At 54.1% G+C, this 23762-nt stretch overlaps 1 protein-coding gene across 1 annotated transcript in view; it reads left to right on the top strand.

Moving 5' to 3' along the window:
- Nucleotides 1-23762, top strand: part of PIEZO1 (piezo type mechanosensitive ion channel component 1) — a 143104-nt gene that overhangs the window by 12653 nt on the left and 106689 nt on the right. Inside the window, exons 3-7 of the mRNA XM_040329671.1 lie at nucleotides 549-646; nucleotides 13529-13789; nucleotides 15480-15591; nucleotides 15673-15839; nucleotides 17602-17750. Of these exons, the coding sequence (XP_040185605.1) occupies nucleotides 549-646; nucleotides 13529-13789; nucleotides 15480-15591; nucleotides 15673-15839; nucleotides 17602-17750 (787 nt within the window). The remainder of the gene's footprint in view (nucleotides 1-548; nucleotides 647-13528; nucleotides 13790-15479; nucleotides 15592-15672; nucleotides 15840-17601; nucleotides 17751-23762) is intronic.

The following is a 23762-nucleotide window of genomic DNA, read 5'->3' as shown; positions in this document are numbered from 1 at the left end:
CCAGATCCTCGTATTCATTCTGCATTAGACTCCAGATCCTCGTATTCATTCTGCATTAGGCCCCAGATCCTTGTATTCATTATGCATTAGGCTCCAGATCCTCGTATTCATTCTGCATTAGGCTCCAGATCCTCGTATTCATTCTGCATTAGGCTCCAGATCCTCGTATTCATTCTGCATTAGGCCCCAAAACCTCGTATTCATTCTGCATTAGGCCCCAGATCCTCGTATTCATTATGCATTAGGCTCCAGATCCTCGTATTCATTCTGCATTAGGCTCCAGATCCTCGTATTCATTCTGCATTAGGCTCCAGATCCTCGTATTCATTCTGCATTAGGCCCCAGATCCTCATATTCATTCTGCATTAGGCTCCAGATCCTCGTATTCATTCTGCATTAGGCCCCAAAACCTCGTATTCATTCTGCATTAGGCTCCAGATCCTCGTATTCATTCTGCATTAGGCTCCAGATCCTCGTATTCATTCTGCATTAGTTGGTTCAACCAAAAAACGGCAGAGAATCCCATTAATGATGTTTTCTTTGAACAGATGAAAAACCCAAAACATCAAAAGAGCAATCGCCGCTCCCCCTGCTGGCCAACGTCATCCTGAACCAGAGCTACATCTGTGCGCTCATCGCCATGATGGTAAGTCCTATCTGTGCTCATCGCCATGATGGTAAGTCCTATCTGTGCTCCTCGCCATGATGGTAAGTCCTATCTGTGCTCATCACCATGATGGTAAGTCCTATCTGTGCTCCTCGCCATGATGGTAAGTCCTATCTGTGCTCCTTGCCATGATGGTAAGTCCTATCTGTGCTCCTCGCCATGATGGTAAGTCCTATCTGTTCTCCTCGCCATGATGGTAAGTCCTATCTGTGCTCCTCGCCATGATGGTAAGTCCTATCTGTGCTCCTCGCCATGATGGTAAGTCCTATCTGTGCTCCTCGCCATGATGAGACTTATCATCATGGTGAAGGGGGGGGGTGGGGGGTGTCAGAGCGGGGTGGGGGGTGTCAGAGCGGGGTGAGGGGTGTCAGAGCGGGGTGAGGGGTGTCAGAGCGGGGTGGGGGGTGTCAGAGCGGGGTGGGGGGTGTCAGAGCGGGGTGGGGGATGTCAGAGCGGGGTGAGGGGTGTCAGAGCGGGGTGGGGGGTGTCAGAGCGGGGTGGGGGATGTCAGAGCGGGGTGGGGGGTGTCAGAGCGGGGTGGGGGGTGTCAGAGCGGGGTGGGGGATGTCAGAGCGGGGTGAGGGGTGTCAGAGCGGGGTGGGGGGTGTCAGAGCGGGGTGGGAGTGTCAGAGCGGGGTGGGGGGTGTCAGAGCGGGGTGGGAGTGTCAGAGCGGGGTGGGGGGTGTCAGAGCGGGGTGGGGGGTGTCAGAGCGGGGTGGAGTATGTCAGAGAGTGCTGTGCTCTATGGCCTCCGAGGAGAAGAGTGCTGTGCTCTATGGACTCCGAGGAGAAGAGTGCTGTGCTCTATGGACTCCAAGGAGAAGAGTGCTGTGCTCTATGGACTCCAAGGAGAGGAGAGTGCTGTGCTCTATGGACTCCGAGGAGAAGAGTGCTGTGCTCTATGGACTCCGAGGAGAAGAGTGCTGTGCTCTATGGACTCCGAGGAGAAGAGTGCTGTGCTCTATGGACTCCAAGGAGAAGAGTGCTGTGCTCTATGGACTCCGAGGAGAAGAGTGCTGTGCTCTATGGACTCCAAGGAGAGGAGAGTGCTGTGCTCTATGGACTCCGAGGAGAAGAGTGCTGTGCTCTATGGACTCCGAGGAGAAGAGTGCTGTGCTCTATGGACTCCGAGGAGAAGAGTGCTGTGCTCTATGGACTCCAAGGAGAGGAGAGTGCTGTGCTCTATGGACTCCGAGGAGAAGAGTGCTGTGCTCTATGGACTCCGAGGAGAAGAGTGCTGTGCTCTATGGACTCCGAGGAGAAGAGTGCTGTGCTCTATGGACTCCGAGGAGAGGAGAGTGCTGTGCTCTATGGACTCCGAGGAGAAGAGTGCTGTGCTCTATGGACTCCGAGGAGAAGAGTGCTGTGCTCTATGGACTCCGAGGAGAAGAGTGCTGTGCTCTATGGACTCCAAGGAGAGGAGAGTGCTGTGCTCTATGGACTCCGAGGAGAAGAGTGCTGTGCTCTATGGACTCCGAGGAGAAGAGTGCTGTGCTCTATGGACTCCGAGGAGAAGAGTGCTGTGCTCTATGGACTCCGAGGATTTGGTAAAATAAGGGAAGGGAGACGCTCATTTGCAGACTCCTCCCCCTAAAATAGACGAGGGGGAGGAGTCCATTGCATGCACTTTTCTGTGTGTAAAGGACAGCTTGAGCTATTGAGCTCTGTGAGCAGCAGGCTTTGTACAATAGAGCAGATGAGGAAAACCGCATGAAACTTTTCTTTCTGGAAATTCCCATCAAAGAAACAAAACGCAGGGAGATGCGGAATGCGTTTTACTGACCTGCGTTCCGTCCCGGGATTTCTGTATTTCCCACAGAAAATGGATCTTCTCTTCTGTCCTGCGCTGCGTATATTGTCCCCGTAATCCGTATTCTAGGAGGAGAGCCGACAATGTGCGTTTATAGAAATGTTTATCCCTCACAAGTTTCTCCACTCCGTCCGTCTTCTTCAGGCCAGATCCGAGATCCGCTCTTTGACAATTGTTAACATTAGAAGAGTTTAACTCCCCGCCGACAATTCACAGACCTGCGTCCTCGCCGACCTGCGTCCTCGCCGACCTGCGTCCTCCCCGACCTGCGTCCTCCCCGACCTGCGTCCTCCCCGACCTGCGTCCTCCCCGACCTGCGTCCTCCCCGACCTGCATCCTCCCCGACCTGCGTCCTCTCCGACCTGCGTCCTCCCCGACCTGCGTCTTCCCCGACCTGCGTCCTCCCCGACCTGCGTCCTCCCCAACCTGCGTCCTTCACCGACCTGCGTCCTCTCCGACCTGCGTCCTCCCCAACCTGCGTCCTCCCCGACCTGCATCTTCCCCGACCTGCATCCTCTCCGACCTGCGTCCTCTCCGACCTGCGTCCTCCCCGACCTGCGTCCTCTCCGACCTGCGTCCTCCCCGACCTGCATCCTCCCCGACCTGCGTCCTCCCCGACCTGCGTCCTCCCCAACCTGCGTCCTCCCCGACCTGCGTCTTCCCCGACCTGCGTCCTCTCCGACCTGCGTCCTCCCCAACCTGCGTCTTTGCCGACCTGCGTCCTCCCCGACCTGCGTCTTTGCCGACCTGCGTCCTCTCCGACCTGCGTCCTCCCCAACCTGCGTCCTTCCCGACCTGCGTCCTCTCCGACCTGCGTCCTCCCCAACCTGCGTCTTTGCCGACCTGCGTCCTCCCCGACCTGCGTCTTTGCCGACCTGCGTCCTCTCCGACCTGCGTCCTCCCCGACCTGCGTCCTCCCCGACCTGCGTCCTCCCCGACCTGCGTCCTCGCCGACCTGCGTCTTCGCCGACCTGCGTCCTCGCCGACCTGCGTCCTTCCCGACCTGCGTCCTCTCCGACCTGCGTCTTCCCCAACCTGCGTCCTCCCCGACCTGCGTCTTTGCCGACCTGTGTCCTCTCCGACCTGTGTCCTCACAGTCCTGCGTCCTCACAGTCCTGCGTCCTCACAGTCCTGCGTCCTCGTCGACCTGCGTCCTCGCCGACCTGCGTCTTCGCCGACCTGCGTCCTCGCCGACCTGCGTCTTCCCCAACCTGCGTCCTCGCCGACCTGCGTCCTCCCCGACCTGCGTCCTTGCCAACCTGCGTCCTCCCCGACCTGCGTCCTCTCCGACCTGCGTCCTCTCCGACCTGCGTCCTCTCCGACCTGCGTCCTCCCCGACCTGCGTCCTCTCCGACCTGCGTCCTCCCCGACCTGCGTCTTCCCCGACTTGCGTCCTCGCCGACCTGCGTCCTCCCCAACCTGCGTCCTTCCCGACCTGCGTCCTCCCCGACCTGCGTCCTCTCCGACCTGCGTCCTCTCCGACCTGCGTCCTCCCCGACCTGCGTCCTCTCCGACCTGCGTCCTCCCCGACCTGCGTCTTCCCCGACTTGCGTCCTCGCCGACCTGCGTCCTCGCCGACCTGCGTCCTCCCCGACCTGCGTCTTTGCCGACCTGCGTCCTCTCCGACCTGCGTCCTCGCCGACCTGCGTCTTCGCCGACCTGCGTCCTCGCCGACCTGCGTCCTCGCCGACCTGCATCCTCTCCGACCTGCGTCCTCCCCGACCTGCGTCCTCGCCGACCTGCATCCTCTCCGACCTGCGTCCTCTCCGACCTGCGTCCTCCCCGACCTGCGTCCTCTCCGACCTGCGTCCTCTCCGACCTGCATCTTCCCCGACCTGCGTCCTCCCCGACCTGCGTCCTCACGGTCCTGTGTCTTTACAGACCTGCATGTTCACCAACCTACGTCTTCATAGACCTGCGTCCTAGCCGACCTGCGTCCTCCCCGACCTGCTTCCAAATTGACCTGCATGTTCACCAACCTACGTCCTCACAGTCCTGCGTCCTCCCGGACCTGCGTCCTCCCCGACCTGCATCCTTGCAGATCTGCATACTCCCCAACCAGCTGAGCCCTCGCCGACCTGCGAAATTTTGGGTTCTATTAGCCTGCCAGGCTGTAGATGAAATATGTGAACTGGCCCTTTAAATTTTGAATAACTTTAGTAAATCTTTATTACTTCCAAGCCGATGAAACGCGTGGTGAAGTTTCTATAAAACGCTCGGAGGCCTCTTCTCATTTTTAAAGTTAATTGGCCTCTTTGCTGCGTTTATAACGCCGGGATGGAATATAAAACGTTGATTACCAGAATAGCTCTATAAATATATCGCCCCCCCGGGGACAGTTTGTGTCCCCCCCCCATTCATTGCACAGCAGCTGGTAGACCTATAGACCGGCTTGTTTGTGTACATTTTGGCATTGTCCCTGGAGAACCAGAGGCAATGTGGGGGGGGCATGTGTACAACTTCTTCTCCGGACCCCCCTTTTCCTGAATGACAAACATCTGCTCCATACAGCCGACCAATCAGAGGGCGGTCTGGCTATGACATCACTTGTCAGTCCTGTGGAATGTACGTGGTGTAGAAGGAGGTGTGAGCGCTTCACACAAGCGTGGCTCTGTCCTCTGATGGGGAAGAAACGTCTCATAACTTCTGTCTGTGGGACAACAGCTCCCCCCAGTGTCAGAGGACAGAATATCACGTCACACGCCATCAACACACCAAGGGGGTCAATGCTCTCGTATGACAGAGATCGGAGCCTCTACCGATCATTCTTTGTGGGCCTCTAGGGCCCGATCATCATTCTATACAGAGCCATTAATTCCCCTTTACACAACTCCCCCTCCCCCAACCGAACTACGAATCAAACTTCAGAAACCAAATTCATACAATAAAACTCCATCGGCATTTTAAAATAATGACAACAATGTATTCAGGTAAAGATAAATAATATATCAACTTTGACTTCATGTGAAAAATGAAAACGTTCGATCTTTATTCGATCAGTGCCTACGGATAAAGGGGATAAACCTGCATGAGGACACAAGAACATGTCACCGTTCAATCATTTATTTATCGATAGATTTATTGGCATACTATAAAATAAAGTAAGGACGCCCCCTTGGCATCAGAAGCTGGTATTGACCCCCTCCATGCGATATTCCTTAATGGGAAGGACGATGGATTTCCAATTTCAAAATCCCCAACAAATCTTCAATAGGATCCAAGGCAGGACTGTGACAGAGCGGCCCATAACCCTCCATTCCTTCTTCCTCGGCCCTTCCCTCTTCCTTGGCCCTCCCCTCTTCCTTGGCCCTCCCCTCTTCCTCGGCCCTCCCCTCTTCTTCGGCCTTTCCCTCTTCCTCTGCCCTTCCCTCTTCCTCGGCCCTCCCCTCTTCCTTGGCCCTCCCCTCTTCCTTGGCCCTCCCCTCTTCCTCGGCCCTTCCCTCTTCCTCAGCCCTTCCCTCTTCCTCGGCCCTCCCCTCTTCCTTGGCCCTCCCCTCTTCCTCGGCCCTCCCCTCTTCCTCGGCCCTTCCCTCTTCCTTGGCCCTTCTTCCTCGGCCCTCCCCTCTTCCTCTGCCCTCCCCTCTTCCTCGACCCTTCCCTCTTCCTCGGCCCTCCCCTCTTCCTCGGCCCTCCCCTCTTCCTCGGCCCTCCCCTCTTCCTCTGACCTTCCCTCTTCCTCAGCCCTCCCCTCTTCCTCAGCCCTTCCCTCTTCTTCGGCCCTCCCCTCTTCCTCGGCCCTTCCCTCTTCCTCGGCCCTCCCCTCTTCCTCGGCCCTTCCCTCTTCCTCGGCCCTCCCCTCTTCCTCTGACCTTCCCTCTTCCTCGGCCCTTCCCTCTTCCTCGGCCCTCCCCTCTTCCTCAGCCCTCCCCTCTTCCTCAGCCCTCCCCTCTTCCTCAGCCCTCCCCTCTTCCTCTGCCCTTCCCTCTTCCTCGGCCCTTCCCTCCTCTCCAGCCCTTCCCTCTTCCTTGGCCCTTCCCTCTTCCTCGGCCCTCTTCCTCGGCCCTCCCCTCTTCCTCGGCCCTTCCCTCTTCCTCGGCCCTCCCCTCTTCCTCTGACCTTCCCTCTTCCTCGGCCCTCCCCTCTTCCTCAGCCCTCCCCTCTTCCTCAGCCCTCCCCTCTTCCTCAGCCCTCCCCTCTTCCTCAGCCCTCCCCTCTTCCTCTGCCCTTCCCTCTTCCTCGGCCCTTCCCTCCTCTCCAGCCCTTCCCTCTTCCTTGGCCCTTCCCTCTTCCTCGGCCCTCCCCTCTTCCTCGGCCCTCCCCTCTTCCTCTGACCTTCCCTCTTCCTCGACCCTTCCCTCTTCCTCGACCCTTCCCTCTTCTCCAGCCCTTCTCTCTTCCTCTGCCCTTCCTTCTTCCTCGGCCCTTCCCTCTTCCTCGGCCCTTCCCTCTTCCTCGGCCCTTCCCTCTTTTCCAGCCCTTCCTTCTTCCTCGGCCCTTCCCTCTTCCTCGGCCCTTCCCTCTTCCTCGGCCCTTCCCTCTTCCTTTGCCCTTCCCTCTTCCTTTGCCCTTCCCTCTTTTCCAGCCCTTCCTTCTTCCTTGGCCCTTCCTTCTTCCTCGGCCCTTCCCTCTTCCTCGGCCCTTCCTTCTTCCTCGGCCCTTCCCTCTTCCTCGGCCCTTCCCTCTTTTCCAGCCCTTCCCTCTTCCTCGGCCCTTCCCTCTTTTCCAGCCCTTCCTTCTTCTTCGGCCCTTCCCTCTTCCTCGACCCTTCCCTCTTCTCCAGCCCTTCTCTCTTCCTCGGCCCTTCCTTCTTCCTCGGCCCTTCCTTCTTCCTCGGCCCTTCCCTCTTCCTCGGCCCTTCCCTCTTTTCCAGCCCTTCCCTCTTCCTCGGCCCTTCCCTCTTTTCCAGCCCTTCTCTCTTCCTCGGCCCTTCTCTCTTCCTCGGCCCTTCCTTCTTCCTCGGCCCTTCCTTCTTCCTCGGCCCTTCCTTCTTCCTCGGCCCTTCCCTCTTCCTCGGCCCTTCCCTCTTTTCCAGCCCTTCCCTCTTCCTCGGCCCTTCCCTCTTTTCCAGCCCTTCTCTCTTCCTCGGCCCTTCCCTCTTCCTCGGCCCTTCCCTCTTTTCCAGCCCTTCCCTCTTCCTCGGCCCTTCCCTCTTTTCCAGCCCTTCCCTCTTCTCCAGCCCTTCCTTCTTCCTCGGTCCTTCCCTCTTCCTCGGCCCTTCCCTCTTCTCCAGCCCTTCCCTCTTCCTCGGCCCTTCCCTCTTCCTGAGACTGAGGACCTTGCGGGCGCTGCAGTATTTCAATCCATGGTGGTGTATTGTGTCACCAATGGTTTGTTTGGTAACTGTGGTCCAAACTGCCTTGAGATCCTTCACAAGCTCCTCCCATGTAGTTCTGGGCAGATCCCTCCCTCCTGGGTTGGGAGACATGTCCCCAGATATGCTGCTGACTCCGAGGCAGCCGAGTAACAACTGCTGTCCATTCAAAAATGGCGCCATTACGTCCTTGACTCACCGCACATGCGCCCGTTTGGCCGAAAGTGGCTGAGCATGTACAAGCTTACCCGATCCCAGTAGGCTTGAAAATTGCGCATTCGCAGTTCCAATGTCGGCCAGCAGCCATATTTTTCACAGGCAGCCACGGTCTATTACGGGCAGCTCAAAAACTGATTAAAACTTCTGGGCTGCCGGTAAATTTACGGGCGGTTGGCACGCGGACAACTTGCTCTGCCTGGACATCTCCCTGGTAGACGAGGACTGGTCAGAATTGAGTGATACGTATAAAACCGCTGTTATTGCTTCCCGGGAGCGCGTCATACAGGTCAAAAAATTTCCATCAAACCCGCCTCACTCCAAATAGGCTACACGGGATGGGTCTCCTGCCCTCAGCTGCCCGTTTCCGCGGCTGTGGCCGGCAGGCCGAATTCTTACACTGCTTCTGGACATGCCCGGAAGTCCGGGACTTCTGGGAGGAAGGGGGTGCTTTCATCTCATCGGCGCTAGGGCCCCCCCAAACATAATCCACCCCAAGAACTGCCTATTTGGCATTTTTGGCGAATTACACCTATCATCACATGCCAAGAGACTCCTCCTCCGCATACTCTTCTTCTATGTTAGAAAAGCTATTTTACTGTCCTGAAGGGCGCATAGACCTCTCTGAGGTCCCTCTGGATAAAACGTATTAATGACGCTATGCCACTCTATAAACGTATTAATGACGCTATGCCACTCTATAAACGTATTAATGACGCTATGCCACTGTATAAACGTATTAATGACGCTATCCCACTGTATAAACGTATTAATGACGCTATCCCACTGTATAAACGTATTAATGACGCTATGCCACTCTATAAACGTATTAATGACGCTATGCCACTGTATAAACGTATTAATGACGCTATCCCACTGTATAAACGTATTAATGACGCTATCCCACTGTATAAACGTATTAATGACGCTATGCCACTGTATAAACGTATTAATGACGCTATGCCACTGTATAAACGTATTAATGACGCTATGCCACTGTATAAACGTATTAATGACGCTATCCCACTGTATAAACGTATTAATGACGCTATCCCACTGTATAAACGTATTAATGACGCTATCCCACCGTATAAACGTATTAATGACGCCATCCCACTGTATAAACGTATTAATGACGCTATCCCACTGTATAAACGTATTAATGACGCTATCCCACTGTATAAACGTATTAATGACGCTATCCCACTGTATAAACGTATTAATGACGCCATCCCACTGTATAAACGTATTAATGACGCTATCCCACTGTATAAACGTATTAATGACGCTATCCCACTGTATAAACGTATTAATGACGCTATGCCACTGTTAGGGCTACAGCAACTTATATGCGGGCCAACACATGCTTCAGGTCACACACTCGACCTAATTTTCAGACAAAATCTGAAAATAAGCATTTTAGAAAATGAACCATTGCCATGGACAGACCACCATGCAATTAATTTCATAATCTCCAAAATTCCCCCAGTGATAAAAGCACCCAAGCCGGTGACAATACACTGGGCTAGATCTCAGAAGAAGCTCCATTCGGAACTCTTCAAATCTACCTTGGGAAACAGAATCAAAACAATCCATCCACATCAAACAGCCGCAGATACACTGGACGCCATAAACGCAGCCCTGCTACAGTCAGCCGATTTAGTAGCACCGAAACGCAAAGCCTGCATTCGAAAAAGAAAGTCCGGCTGGTTCAACAACCAGCTGTCGCTTCTGAAGCAAGAGCGCAGAAGGGCGGAAGCCGCCTGGAAAAGAAGTCCTGCAGAGGATAACCTCATCATCTACAAGGCAATAACAACACGATATCATAAAGAAATCTTCAAAGCCAAGAAACATCATTTTTCTTTGGCGATTAACAGCGCCCTAAACCGCCCCCGCGAACTCTTCAAGATGGTCACCCAGACCATGAACCCAGGATGTCTTGAAGTCCCCAACTCAGACACCCAAGAGTTCTGCAATGAACTATCGGATTTCTTCATCAACAAAATTGAAAGAATCCGGGAAAGCATCATGCAAAACAATACCCTCCTCAACCCCACCGTCAATCAACCACAAAACACCCACAGAAACGCTCTACAATCAACAAAGTTCACTCTGGAACCGATCTCCATCGATACCACAAAAAATATCATTGGTGCTTTGCGGAACAGCACATCGCCCAATGATATCATCCCCACCAAACTGCTGAAGGAATGTGCCGACATCCTGGCACCACCCATCACACAGCTTATAAACCAGTCATTTAAGGAAGGCACAGTGCCATCCCTGTTGAAAGAGGGCACAATCCAGCCCATCTTGAAAAAACCTAACCTGGATCCCAAGGACCCAACTCACCGCCGTCCCATAACAGGCCTTAATGTTCTCTCCAAGATAATGGAGAAAGTAGTGGTACAACAGCTGCAACAGCATCTAGATACCCACAATCTACTGGATCCATTACAATCAGGCTTCCGTCCCGGACACGGGACAGAAACGGCCTTACTCAAAATATGGGACGATGCCCTCGAGGCCGCAGACGAAGGAGAATCTTGTCTCCTGGTTCTGCTGGACCTAAGCGCAGCCTTTGACACGGTAGACCACAAACTGTTACTGATGCGACTAGCCAAGGTAGCAGAAGTTGCAGAAGGTGATTTACCATGGTTTTCTTCCTTTCTTGAAAACCGATCACAAACAGTTAAATTGGGTTGTTTCACGTCGGAAAAGCGCACGGTGTCATGTGGAGTCCCCCAAGGATCCCCCCTGTCACCGGTGCTTTTCAACATCTATCTTCGCCCTCTCTTTGATATTATCAGTAGCCAAGAACTACTCTATCACTCTTATGCAGACGATACGCAACTGTATTTTCGCATCTGCAACAAAAAGGATCATCATCTCAGTTTAGAGAAATGTCTCTCTTTGATAGAAAACTGGATGACTAAGAGTTATCTTAAACTCAACAGTTCAAAAACAGAACTCCTTATGTTTCACGCCAGCCGAAAGAGTCAACTGGCACCAACCTGGACACCCCCGCCCATTCTGGGCCAAATCATCACCCCTAGCTCCAAAGTCAAAAGTCTCGGGGTCATCTTCGACACCTTCATGACAATGGACGCACAAATAGGGTCAGTAGTCAGCGGAGCGCACCATCTGTTGCGCCTACTACGCAGACTTATTCCATTTATCCCCAAAGAAGACGTAGCAGTCGTGGTGGGAACAATCGTGAATTCCAGACTGGACTATGCCAACGCCCTTTACCTCGGACTCCCAAAGTACCAAATCTCTCGTCTGCAAGTCGTACAGAATACGGCCGCCAGACTGGTGACTGGGAAAAGGACATGGGAATCAATCTCACCTTCACTGAGATCCCTTCACTGGCTGCCAGTAAAAGACAGAATTGCATTTAAAGCACTCTGCCTGACACATAAGTGCATCCATGGGAAGGCTCCCCAATATCTTTGCGACAAGATAGAACCTCACAATTCGAATCGCGTTCTGCGATCCACCGACCAAAATCTGGTCAGGGTACCAAAAACCAAATACAAGTCCAAAGGAGAAAGAAGGTTTGCTTTTCAGGGTCCTAGACTATGGAACGCTTTACCAACCAGCATTCGGTTGGAGGAAAACCACCTGACTTTCAGAAGACGAATCAAAACTCTGCTCTTTTGATGACATGAGACACGAACAACTAGCGCCCAGAAGCGATTCAGTTCGCATGCGCCGCGCTTTATAAGTTTTTCATTCATTCATTCATTCATAAACTCCGGAAACGGAACACAACCTTCCCATGTTCACCTTTATCACCTTTATACAGTATTTGGGTACAATCTGACATTTGTTGGTTCCATAATGCTGACAGTCAGCCATTTCCATGATTGTAGCACAGAAAAGCCCCATGGACAACGTATGTCTGTATAGCTGATGTCACCAAACCTTGGCATACCCGGACAGACCCGGGCAGCAGGGAGTGTGCCGCACATTTATTGATGAAATATTGTACTTGATGAGAGTCTTCAGAGGAGAGGATCCCATCTCTGGTGGAATACATCCTCTTCTCTGACATTAAACACGCTGGTGGGGACACGCCCCGGGACACGCCCTGGGACCCTACCCGGGACCCGCCCTGGGACTCACCCTAGGACACGCCCTGGGACTCACCCTAGGACACGCCCTGAGACTCACCATGGGACACGCCCTGAGACTCACCATGGGACACGCCCGGGGACTCACCCTGGGGCTCACCCTAGGACACGCCCTGGGACTCACCCTGGGCTACGCCCTGGGACACGCCCTGGGACTCACCCTGGGACACGCCCTGGGACTCACCCTGGGACACGCCCTGGGACTCGCCCTGGGACCCGCCCTGGGACTCACCCTAGGACACGCCCTGGGACTCGCCCTAGGACACGCCCTGAGACTCACCATGGGACACGCCCTGGGACTCACCCTGGGACCCGCCCTGGGACTCACCCTAGGACACGCCCTGGGACTCGCCCTAGGACACGCCCTGAGACTCACCATGGGACACGCCCTGAGACTCACCATGGGACACGCCCGGGGACTCACCCTGGGGCTCACCCTAGGACACGCCCTGGGACTCACCCTGGGATACGCCCTGGGGACACGCCCTGGGACTCACCCTGGGACACGCCCTGGGACTCACCCTGGGACCCACCCCGGGGACTCGGGAATAAAAGTCCAAGCTGGTCATTACACCAACTCCTTTCACCAGGGAGGCTCCGGAATTCCACACATTAGTGGGGTCAGATGTGTTCCCCGTATCTCACCTTCCTATGGACTGCACTTTGTATTCCCGGCCTGTTCTTGGTGGCCCCCCTGGTGTTGGATGGGTTTTCCTGCCTCTGCCCCCGGTTCAGACATCGTACTAGACACCCCCATTTAGAAGCCGGGTCCAATTTCTTATCAGCTAAACCTACATTTCCTAGGATATACTCCTGATGAGTGGACGGGATCCACGAAACGCGCCGAGTTCTTAGGACATCACGACTTCTATCACATACCAGTATAAGATGAATTGGTGTCCGCTGGTTTTAATGACTTTGTTACTTAAAAATTGCATTTTGTGTTTTGCATTCTGAGATTTTGGAATAATCATTTTTGATTGTAATACATTTTCTTGCTTTCTGTATGTTTTCTGTATTATCGTTTTGAAGTGAAGCGCCTGACGTGAAGTCCCATGACCACCGCTCCTCTGTATGGTTTATACATCGTCTTCTCTCACATTAACTACTTAAGGACCGGGTCTATTTTTCAGACTTGTTGTTTACAAGTTAAAATCCATATTTTTACTAGAAAATTACTTGGAAACTCCAAACATTATATATTTTTCAGACACCCTAGAGAATAAAATGGCGGTTGTTGCAATGCTTTATTTTACACAGTATTTCCTATAACCATTGATTGTCCCGGTATATCAGATCTGGTGGTGGGGGTGGGGGTTTAACCCCTGACACCCCATATGGGACAAGGTTGGGGGTCTCTGAAATAAGTGTTTTAGAAGATTGATCTCCAAGCCGCCTCCTCCTTTCATAGAAATGTTCTGATTTTGTGCTGATTGTCACCCCGGCAGGTTTGGAGCATCACCTACCACAGCTGGCTGACCTTTGTTCTGCTTCTCTGGGCTTGCCTGATCTGGATGGTTCGGAACCGGCGGCAGTTCGCCATGCTGTGCTCTCCGTTTATCCTTCTCTACGCCGTGACGCTCTGCAGCTTACAATACGTCTGGAGCATGGACCTGGAGGACGAGCTTCCCACAAGACTTGGCTTCATGAGGTTGTCCCAGCTGGGACTGGAACGCGCCCCCTACCCCTGCCTGAACCTCGGCGCTATGGTAACCCCCATTTTCATACCACTCATTGCTCATAGTGGGACTGCAGCCCAAGTAAAGTCTTTCCTGTTTTTGGCAATAAATGCCGGCTCAGCAGAAATATGCCGAAGTTCACCAGTCTGTAGCCATACGGTGATCAAAGGTCATTCACAGAATATAGTCTGCTGGGCTTCTTCAGAATTTAAAGTGGGACTGTGAAGTGCGGGAAACCCTTAGATCCAGAATACCGATTATTGAAGACTTTCCACTAAGGATTTTATCAACAATGTGTAGATTGCCATCATAGAAACCTGAAAATGTTAGTTTCCTGGCTGTCTCGAACATAAACACTTCTATTTATTATATATCATGTACCAATTATAGCCATACCAGTGTGAAAGTCCGCCCAACCACAAATACAGCCTGGCCTCTGGTCTCCTCTGTGCACCTATGGTCTCCTCTGGTCACCTATGGACACTTCTGGTCACCTATGGACACCTCTGGTCTCCTCTGGGCACCTATGGTCTCCTCTGGTCACCTATGGTTTCCTCTGATCACCTATGGACACTTCTGGTCTCCTATGGACACCTCTGGTCTCCTCTGGTCACCTCCTGGATTCCTCTGGTCACCTATGGACACTTCTGGTCTCCTATGGACACCTCTGGTCTCCTCTGGTCTCCTCTGGGCACCTATGGTCTCCTCTGGTCACCTATGGACACTTCTGGTCACCTATGGACACCTCTGGGTGCCTATTGACACCTCTGGTCACCTATGGTTTCCTCTGATCACCTATGGACACTTCTGGTCTCCTATGGTCTCCTCTGGGTACCTCTGGTCACCTCCTGGATTCCTCTGGTCACCTATGGACACTTCTGGTCTCCTATGGACACCTCTGGTCTCCTCTGGGCACCTCTGGTCTCCTCTGGGCACCTATGGTCTCCTCTGGTCACCTATGGACACTTCTGGTCACCTATGGACACCTCTGGGTGCCTATTGACACCTCTGGTCACCTATGGTTTCCTCTGATCACCTATGGACACTTCTGGTCACCTATGGACACCTCTGGTCACCTATGGTCTCCTCTGGTCACCTTTGGACACCTCTGGTCACCTTTGGTCTCCTCTGGTCACCTATGGTTTCCTCTGGTCTCCTATGGACACCTCTGGTCACCTCCTGGATTCCTCTGGTCACCTATGGACACTTCTGGTCTCCTATGGACACTTCTGGTCACCTATGGACACCTCTGGTCACCTATGGTCTCCTCTGGTCACCTTTGGACACCTCTGGTCACCTTTGGTCTCCTCTGGTCACCTATGGTTTCCTCTGGTCTCCTATGGACACCTCTGGTCACCTCCTGGTTTCCTCTGGTCTCCTATGGACACCTCTGGTCACCTCCTGGTTTCCTCTGGTCACCTTTGGTCACCTATGGTTTCCTCTGATCACCTATGGACACCTCTGGTCACCTCCTGGTTTCCTCTGGTCTCCTCTCGTCACCTATGATCTCCTATGAGCTATGTGTGTTTACCTTCAATGTTCCTGTCTGTGGAGATTTGTGCTTCTGTACAGATATTTCTTCATATATATATATTGGTAGAGATCTCCTCCTTCTTGTGGGTGAGATATCGGTCGTCTCTCTGATTGGTAGATCTGCTCACCAATCACATGGGACTTTGTGTTGTAGATAATAAACATGTTTTCTGGGTTTCTCTTCCAGCTCCTCTACACTCTGACATTCTGGCTTCTCCTCCGTCAGTTTGTCACCGAGCAGCTGCAGAAACGCCGGCGGGCGAGCCCACCATTGGTGGAGGTGACGGTTCAGGAACCTGGTGAGTGGAGAGGTGACGGTTTGGTGGGAATTCCGGCAGATCGGAATGTCGGTATGATGGAGAACGTGTCTGTCATTGCAGAGAAGAATCTGCTGAGGTGTGTGGGGGATCAGGTGATGGGATCCTACGCCAAGTACTGGATCTACGTCTGTGGGGGGATGTTCATCATGGTCAGCTTTGCCGGGACATTGGTGGTCTATAAAATCGTCTATATGTTCCTCTTCCTGCTTTGCCTGATCATCTTCCAGGTAAGTCCTCCTATACCGCCCCATTATAATCCTCATATACCGCCCCATTATATTCCTCCTATACCACCCCATTATATTCCTCATATACCGCCCCATTATATTCCTCCTATACCACCCCATTATATTCCTCATATACCGCCCCATTATATTCCTCATATACCGCCCCATTATATTCCTCCTATAACGCCCCATTATATTCCTCCTATACCACCCCATTATATTCCTCATATACCACCCCATTATATTCCTCATATACCGCCCCATTATAATCCTCATATTCCGCCCCATTATATTCCTCATATACCGCCCCATTATAATCTCCCTATAACACCCCATTATATTCCTCATATACCACCCCATTATATTCCTCATATACCGCCCCATTATATTCCTCATATACCGCCCCATTATATTCCTCCTATACCACCCCATTATATTCCTCATATACCGCCCCATTATATTCCTCATATACCGCCCCATTATATTCCTCATATAACGCCCCATTATATTCCTCATATAACACCCCATTATATTCCTCCTATACCACCCCATTATATTCCTCCTATACCACCCCATTATATTCCTCATATAACACCCCATTATATTCCTCCCATAACACCCCATTATATTCCTCCTATACCGCCCCATTATATTCCTCCTATACCGCCCCATTATATTCCTCATATACCGCCCCATTATAATCCTCATATACCACCCCATTATATTCCTCCTATACCGCCCCATTATATTCCTCCCATAACACCCCATTATATTCCTCCTATACCACCCCATTATATTCCTCATATACCACCCCATTATATTCCTCATATACCACCCCATTATATTCCTCATATACCGCCCCATTATATTCCTCATATACCGCCCCATTATATTCCTCCTATACCGCCCCATTATATTCCTCCCATAACACCCCATTATATTCCTCATATAACGCCCCATTATATTCCTCCTATACCACCCCATTATAATCCTCATATAACACCCCATTATATTCCTCCTATACCGCCCCATTATATTCCTCATATACCACCCCATTATATTCCTCCTATACCACCCCATTATATTCCTCATATACCACCCCATTATATTCCTCCTATACCGCCCCATTATATTCCTCATATACCACCCCATTATATTCCTCCCATAACACCCCATTATATTCCTCATATACCGCCCCATTATATTCCTCATATACCGCCCCATTATATTCCTCCTATAACACCCCATTAGGGGGGGACTTAATAGAGGAGTGGCCCCTAGTTATAAAGGCGTGGCCCTTAGTCTTGGAGGTGTGGCCCCTAGGAATAGAGGTGTGGCTCTTAATAATAGAGGTGTGGCCTTCCGTTTTGTAAATTGAGATGATCTTCTTCTACACACCCCATATAAGAGATTTCCCTCCACTTCCTGTCCTGCTGACAATGGTTTAATCAGACAGGAAGTGAGGGAAAATACACAATGGGGGTTCTATATTTATTGGGGTCACACATCTGTATGAGACATTCAATTCATTGGGCCATCAAGCCCCTCCCATTTTGTATATCATGGTGGCGATCTGTCACTGAAGCCGGGATGGGGGAGGGGCCGGAGCAAACCTGTGCTTCCCATAGTAGTGTTCCTCTGCATTGGGGAAATCCCGGGATGTGAGCGGAGGATTCGGATCTATAGGAGGAGTTCCAGGGAAACGGAATAAAGCTGCAGGTTCCCTTCCGGGATTAATCCGAGTTCCGGACATTTCTTTCAGGTGTATTACACCCTCTGGAGGAAGCTTCTGAACTTCTTCTGGTGGCTGGTTGTGGCCTACACAATGCTGGTCCTCATCGCCATCTACACCTTCCAGTTCGAAGAGTTTCCCATCTACTGGAAAAACCTGACGTCCCTCACCGATGAGCAGTAAGTGTCCTCCTCCCCCTCCTCCTCCTCCTGACGTCCCTCACCGATGAGCAGTAAGTGTCCTCCTCCCCCTCCTCCTCCTCCTGACGTCCCTCACCGATGAGCAGTAAGTGTCCTCCTCCCCCTCCTCCTCCTCCTGACGTCCCTCACCGATGAGCAGTAAGTGTCCTCCTCCCCCTCCTCCTCCTCCTGACGTCCCTCACCGATGAGCAGTAAGTGTCCTCCTCCCCCTCCTCCTCCTGACGTCCCTCACCGATGAGCAGTAAGTGTCCTCCTCCCCCTCCTCCTCCTGACGTCCCTCACCGATGAGCAGTAAGTGTCCTCCTCCCCCTCCTCCTCCTCCTGACGTCCCTCACCGATGAGCAGTAAGTGTCCCCCTCCCCCTCCTCCTCCTGACGTCCCTCACCGATGAGCAGTAAGTGTCCTCCTCCCCCTCCTCCTCCTGACGTCCCTCACCGATGAGCAGTAAGTGTCCTCCTCCTCCTGACGTCCCTCACCGATGAGCAGTAAGTGTCCTCCTCCTCACTCCTCCTCCTGATGTCCCTCATCGATGAGCAGTAAGTGTCCTCCTCCTCCTCCTGACGTCCCTCACCGATGAGCAGTAAGTGTCCTCCTCCTGACGTCCCTCACCGATGAGCAGTAAGTGTCCTCCTCCTCCCCCTCCTACTCCTGACGTCCCTCACCGATGAGCAGTAAGTGTCCTCCTCCTCCCCCTCCTCCTCCTGACGTCCCTCACCGATGAGCAGTAAGTGTCCTCCTCCTCCCCCTCCTACTCCTGACGTCCCTCACCGATGAGCAGTAAGTGTCCTCCTCCTCCCCCTCCTCCTCCTGACGTCCCTCACCGATGAGCAGTAAGTGTCCTCACTCCTCCTCCTGACGTCTCTCACCGATGAGCAGTAAGTGTCCACCTCCTCCTCCTCACTCCTCCTGACGTCCCTCACCGATGAGAGTAAGTGTCCCCCTCCTCCTTCTCACTCCTCCTGACGTCTCTCACCAATGAGCAGTAAGTGTCCTCCTTCCCACCCATCCTCCTCCTCCTATTGATGGCCCTCACCGATGAGCAGTAAGTGTCCTCCTTCCCACCCATCCTCCTCCTCCTGACGTCTCTCACCGATGAGCAGTAAGTGTCCACCTCCCCCTCTTCCTCCTGACGTCTCTCACCGATGAGCAGTAAGTGTCCTCCTTTCCACCCATCCTCCTCCTCCTGATGGCCCTCACCAATGAGCAGAAAGTGTCCTCCTTCCCACCCACCCATCCTCCTCCTCCTGACGTCCCTCACCGATGAGAAGTAATTGTCCTCCTTTCCACCCATCCTCCTCCTCCTGATGGCCCTCACCAATGAGCAGTAAGTGTCCTCCTTCCTACCCATCCTCCTCTTCCTGACTTCCCTCACCGATGAGAGTAAGTGTCCTCCTTCCCACCCATCCTCCTCCTCCTGACGTCCCTCACCGATGAGCAGTAAGTGTCCTCCTTCCCACCCATCCTTCTCCTGACGTCCCTCACCAATGAGCAGTAAGTGTCCTCCTCCTGACGTCCTCCTCCTCCTGACGTCCCTCACCAATGAGCAGTAAGTGTCCTTCTTTCCCACCCATCCTCCTCCTGACGTCCTCCTCCTCCTGACGTCCCTCACCGATGAGCAGTAAGTGTCCTCCTCCTCCTCCTGACGTCCCTCACCGATGAGCAGTAAGCGTCTTCCTCCTAAGTGTCCTCCTTCCTACCCATCCTCCTCTTCCTGACTTCCCTCACCGATGAGAGTAAGTGTCCTCCTTCCCACCCATCCTCCTCCTCCTGACGTCTCTCACCGATGAGCAGTAAGTGTCCTCCTTCCCACCCATCCTCCTCCTCCTGACGTCTCTCACCGATGAGAGTAAGTGTCCTCCTTCCCACCCATCCTCCTCCTGACGTCCCTCACCAATGAGCAGTAAGTGTCCTCCTCCTGACGTCCTCCTCCTCCTGACGTCCCTCACCAATGAGCAGTAAGTGTCCTTCTTTCCCACCCATCCTCCTCCTGACGTCCTCCTCCTCCTGACGTCCCTCACCAATGAGCAGTAAGTGTCCTCCTTCCTACCCATCCTCCTCTTCCTGACTTCCCTCACCGATGAGCAGTAAGTGTCCTCCTTCCCACCCATCCTCTTCCTCCTGACGTCTCTCACCATTGAGCAGAAAGTGTCCTCCTTCCCACCCATCCTCCTCCTCCTGACGTCCCTCACCGATGAGCAGTAAGTGTCCTCCTTCCCACCCATCCTCCTCCTGACGTCCTCCTCCTCCTGACGTCTCTCACCAATGAGCAGTAAGTGTCCTCCTTCCCACCCATCCTCCTCCTCCTGACGTCTCTCACCGATGAGCAGTAAGTGTCCTCCTTCCCACCCATCCTCCTCCTGACGTCCCTCACCGATGAGCAGAAAGTGTCCTCCTTCCCCTCCTCCTCCTGACGTCCCTCACCGATGAGCAGTAAGTGTCCTCCTCCCCCTCCTCCTCCTCCTGACGTCCCTCACCGATGAGCAGTAAGTGTCCTCCTCCCCCTCCTCCTCCTGACGTCCCTCACCGATGAGCAGTTAGTGTCCTCCTCCCCCTCCTCCTCCTCCTGACGTCCCTCACCGATGAGCAGTAAGTGTCCTCCTCCCCCTCCTCCTCCTCCTGACGTCCCTCACCGATGAGCAGTAAGTGTCCTCCTCCCCCTCCTCCTCCTGACGTCCCTCACCGATGAGCAGTAAGTGTCCTCCTCCTCCTCCTGACGTCCCTCACCGATGAGCAGTAAGTGTCCTCCTCCTCACTCCTCCTCCTGATGTCCCTCACCGATGAGCAGTAAGTGTCCTCCTCCTCCTCCTGACGTCCCTCACCGATGAGCAGTAAGTGTCCTCCTCCCCCTCCTCCTCCTCCTGACGTCCCTCACCGATGAGCAGTAAGTGTCCCCCTCCCCCTCCTCCTCCTCCTGACGTCCCTCACCGATGAGCAGTAAGTGTCCTCCTCCCCCTCCTCCTCCTCCTGACGTCCCTCACCGATGAGCAGTAAGTGTCCTCCTCCCCCTCCTCCTCCTCCTGACGTCCCTCACCGATGAGCAGTAAGTGTCCCCCTCCCCCTCCTCCTCCTGACGTCCCTCACCGATGAGCAGTAAGTGTCCTCCTCCCCCTCCTCCTCCTGACGTCCCTCACCGATGAGCAGTAAGTGTCCTCCTCCTCACTCCTCCTCCTGATGTCCCTCATCGATGAGCAGTAAGTGTCCTCCTCCTCCTCCTGACGTCCCTCACCGATGAGCAGTAAGTGTCCTCCTCCTCCTGACGTCCCTCACCGATGAGCAGTAAGTGTCCTCCTCCCCCTCCTCCTCCTGACGGCCCTCACCGATGAGCAGTAAGTGTCCTCCTCCCCCTCCTCCTCCTGACGGCCCTCACCGATGAGCAGTAAGTGTCCTCCTCCCCCTCCTCCTCCTGACGTCCCTCACCGATGAGCAGTAAGTGTCCTCCTCCTCCTGACGTCTCTCACCGATGAGAGTAAGTGTCCTCCTTCCCACCCGTCCTCCTTCTCCTGACGTCCCTCACCGATGAGCAGTAAGTGTCCTCCTCCTCCTGACGTCCCTCACCGATGAGCAGTAAGTGTCCTCCTCCCCCTCCTCCTCCTGACGGCCCTCACCGATGAGCAGTAAGTGTCCTCCTCCTCACTCCTCCTCCTTACGTCCCTCACCGATGAGCAGTAAGTGTCCTCCTCCTCCCCCTCCTCCTCCTGACGTCCCTCACCGATGAGCAGTAAGTGTCCTCCTCCCCCTCCTCCTCCTGACGGCCCTCACCGATGAGCAGTAAGTGTCCTCCTCCTCCTGACGTCTCTCACCGATGAGAGTAAGTGTCCTCCTTCCCACCCGTCCTCCTTCTCCTGACGTCCCTCACCGATGAGCAGTAAGTGTCCTCCTTCCCACCCATCCTCCTCCTCCTCCTGACGTCCCTCACCAATGAGCAGTAAGTGTCCTCCTTCCCACCCATCCTCCTCCTCCTATTGATGGCCCTCACCGATGAGAGTAAGTGTCCTCCTTCCCACCCATCCTACTCCTCCTGACGGCCCTCACCGATGAGCAGTAAGTGTCCTCCTCCTCCTCCCCCTCCTGACGTCTCTCACCGATGAGCAGTAAGTGTCCTCCTTCCCACCCATCCTCTTCCTCCTGACGTCTCTCACCGATGAGCAGTAAGTGTCCTCCTCCTCCTCCCCCCCCCTGACGTCTCTCACCGATGAGCAGTAAGTGTCCTCCTTCCCACCCATCCTCCTCCTCCTGACGTCCCTCACCGATGAGCAGTAAGTGTCCTCCTTCCCACCCATCCTCCTTCCCACCCATCCTCCTCCTCCTCCTGACGTCCCTCACCGATGAGCAGTAAGTGTCCTCCTTCCCACCCATCCTCCTCCTCCTATTGATGGCCCTCACCGATGAGCATTAAGTGTCCTCCTTCCCACCCATCCTCCTCCTCCTGATGTCCCTCACCAATGAGCAGTAAGTGTCCTCCTCCTGACGTCCTCCTCCTCCTCCTGATGTCCCTCACCGATGAGAAGTAAGTGTCCTCCTTCCCACCCATCCTCCTTCCCACCCATCCTCCTCCTCCTCCTGACGTCTCTCACCGATGAGCAGTAAGTGTCCTCCTTCCCACCCATCCTCCTCCTCCTGACGTCCCTCACCGATGAGCAGTAAGTGTCCTCCTTCCCACCCATCCTCCTCCTCCTCCTGACGTCCCTCACCGATGAGCAGTAAGTGTCCTCCTTCCCACCCATCCTCCTCCTCCTATTGATGGCCCTCACCGATGAGCATTAAGTGTCCTCCTTCCCACCCATCTTCCTCCTCCTGATGTCCCTCACCAATGAGCAGTAAGTGTCCTCCTTCCCACCCATCCTCCTCCTCCTATTGATGGCCCTCACCGATGAGAGTAAGTGTCCTCCTTCCCACCCATCCTCCTCCTCCTGACGGCCCTCACCGATGAGCAGTAAGTGTCCTCCTTCCCACCCATCCTCTTCCTCCTGACGTCTCTCACCGATGAGCAGTAAGTGTCCTCCTTCCCACCCATCCTCCTCCTCCTATTGATGGCCCTCACCGATGAGAGTAAGTGTCCTCCTTCCCACCCATCCTACTCCTGACGGCCCTCACCGATGAGCAGTAAGTGTCCTCCTTCCCACCCATCCTCTTCCTCCTGACGTCTCTCACCGATGAGCAGTAAGTGTCCTCCTCCTCCTCCCCCTCCTGACGTCTCTCACCGATGAGCAGTAAGTGTCCTCCTTCCCACCCATCCTCCTCCTCCTGACGTCCCTCACCGATGAGCAGTAAGTGTCCTCCTTCCCACCCATCCTCCTCCTCCTCCTGACGTCCCTCACCGATGAGCAGTAAGTGTCCTCCTTCCCACCCATCCTCCTTCCCACCCATCCTCCTCCTCCTCCTGACGTCCCTCACCAATGAGCAGTAAGTGTCGTCCTTCCCACCCATCCTCCTCCTCCTATTGATGGCCCTCACCGATGAGCAGTAAGTGTCCTCCTTCCCACCCATCCTCCTCCTCCTGACGTCTCTCACCGATGAGCAGTAAGTGTCCTCCTCCTGACGTCCTCCTCCTCCTCCTGATGTCCCTCACCGATGAGAAGTAAGTGTCCTCCTTCCCACCCGTCCTCCTCCTCCTGACGTCCCTCACCGATGAGCAGTAAGTGTCCTCCTTCCCACCCATCCTCCTTCCCACCCATCCTCCTCCTCCTCCTGACGTCCCTCACCGATGAGCAGTAAGTGTCCTCCTTCCCACCCATCCTCCTCCTCCTATTGATGGCCCTCACCGATGAGCAGTAAGTGTCCTCCTTCCCACCCATCCTCCTCCTCCTGACGTCTCTCACCGATGAGAGTAAGTGTCCTCCTTCCCACCTGTCCTCCTCCTCCTGACGTCCCTAACCGATGAGCAGTAAGTGTCGTCCTTCCCACCCATCCTCCTCCTCCTGATGTCCCTAACCGATGAGCAGTAAGTGTCCTCCTCCTGACATCCTCCTCCTCCTCCTGACGTCCCTCACC

Source organism: Rana temporaria, chromosome 11, assembly GCF_905171775.1.
Source record: "Rana temporaria chromosome 11, aRanTem1.1, whole genome shotgun sequence".
Taxonomy (NCBI): domain Eukaryota; kingdom Metazoa; phylum Chordata; class Amphibia; order Anura; family Ranidae; genus Rana; species Rana temporaria.
The sequence above is the reverse complement of the archived record's forward strand: the minus strand, read 5'-3'. Positions and strand labels throughout refer to the sequence as shown.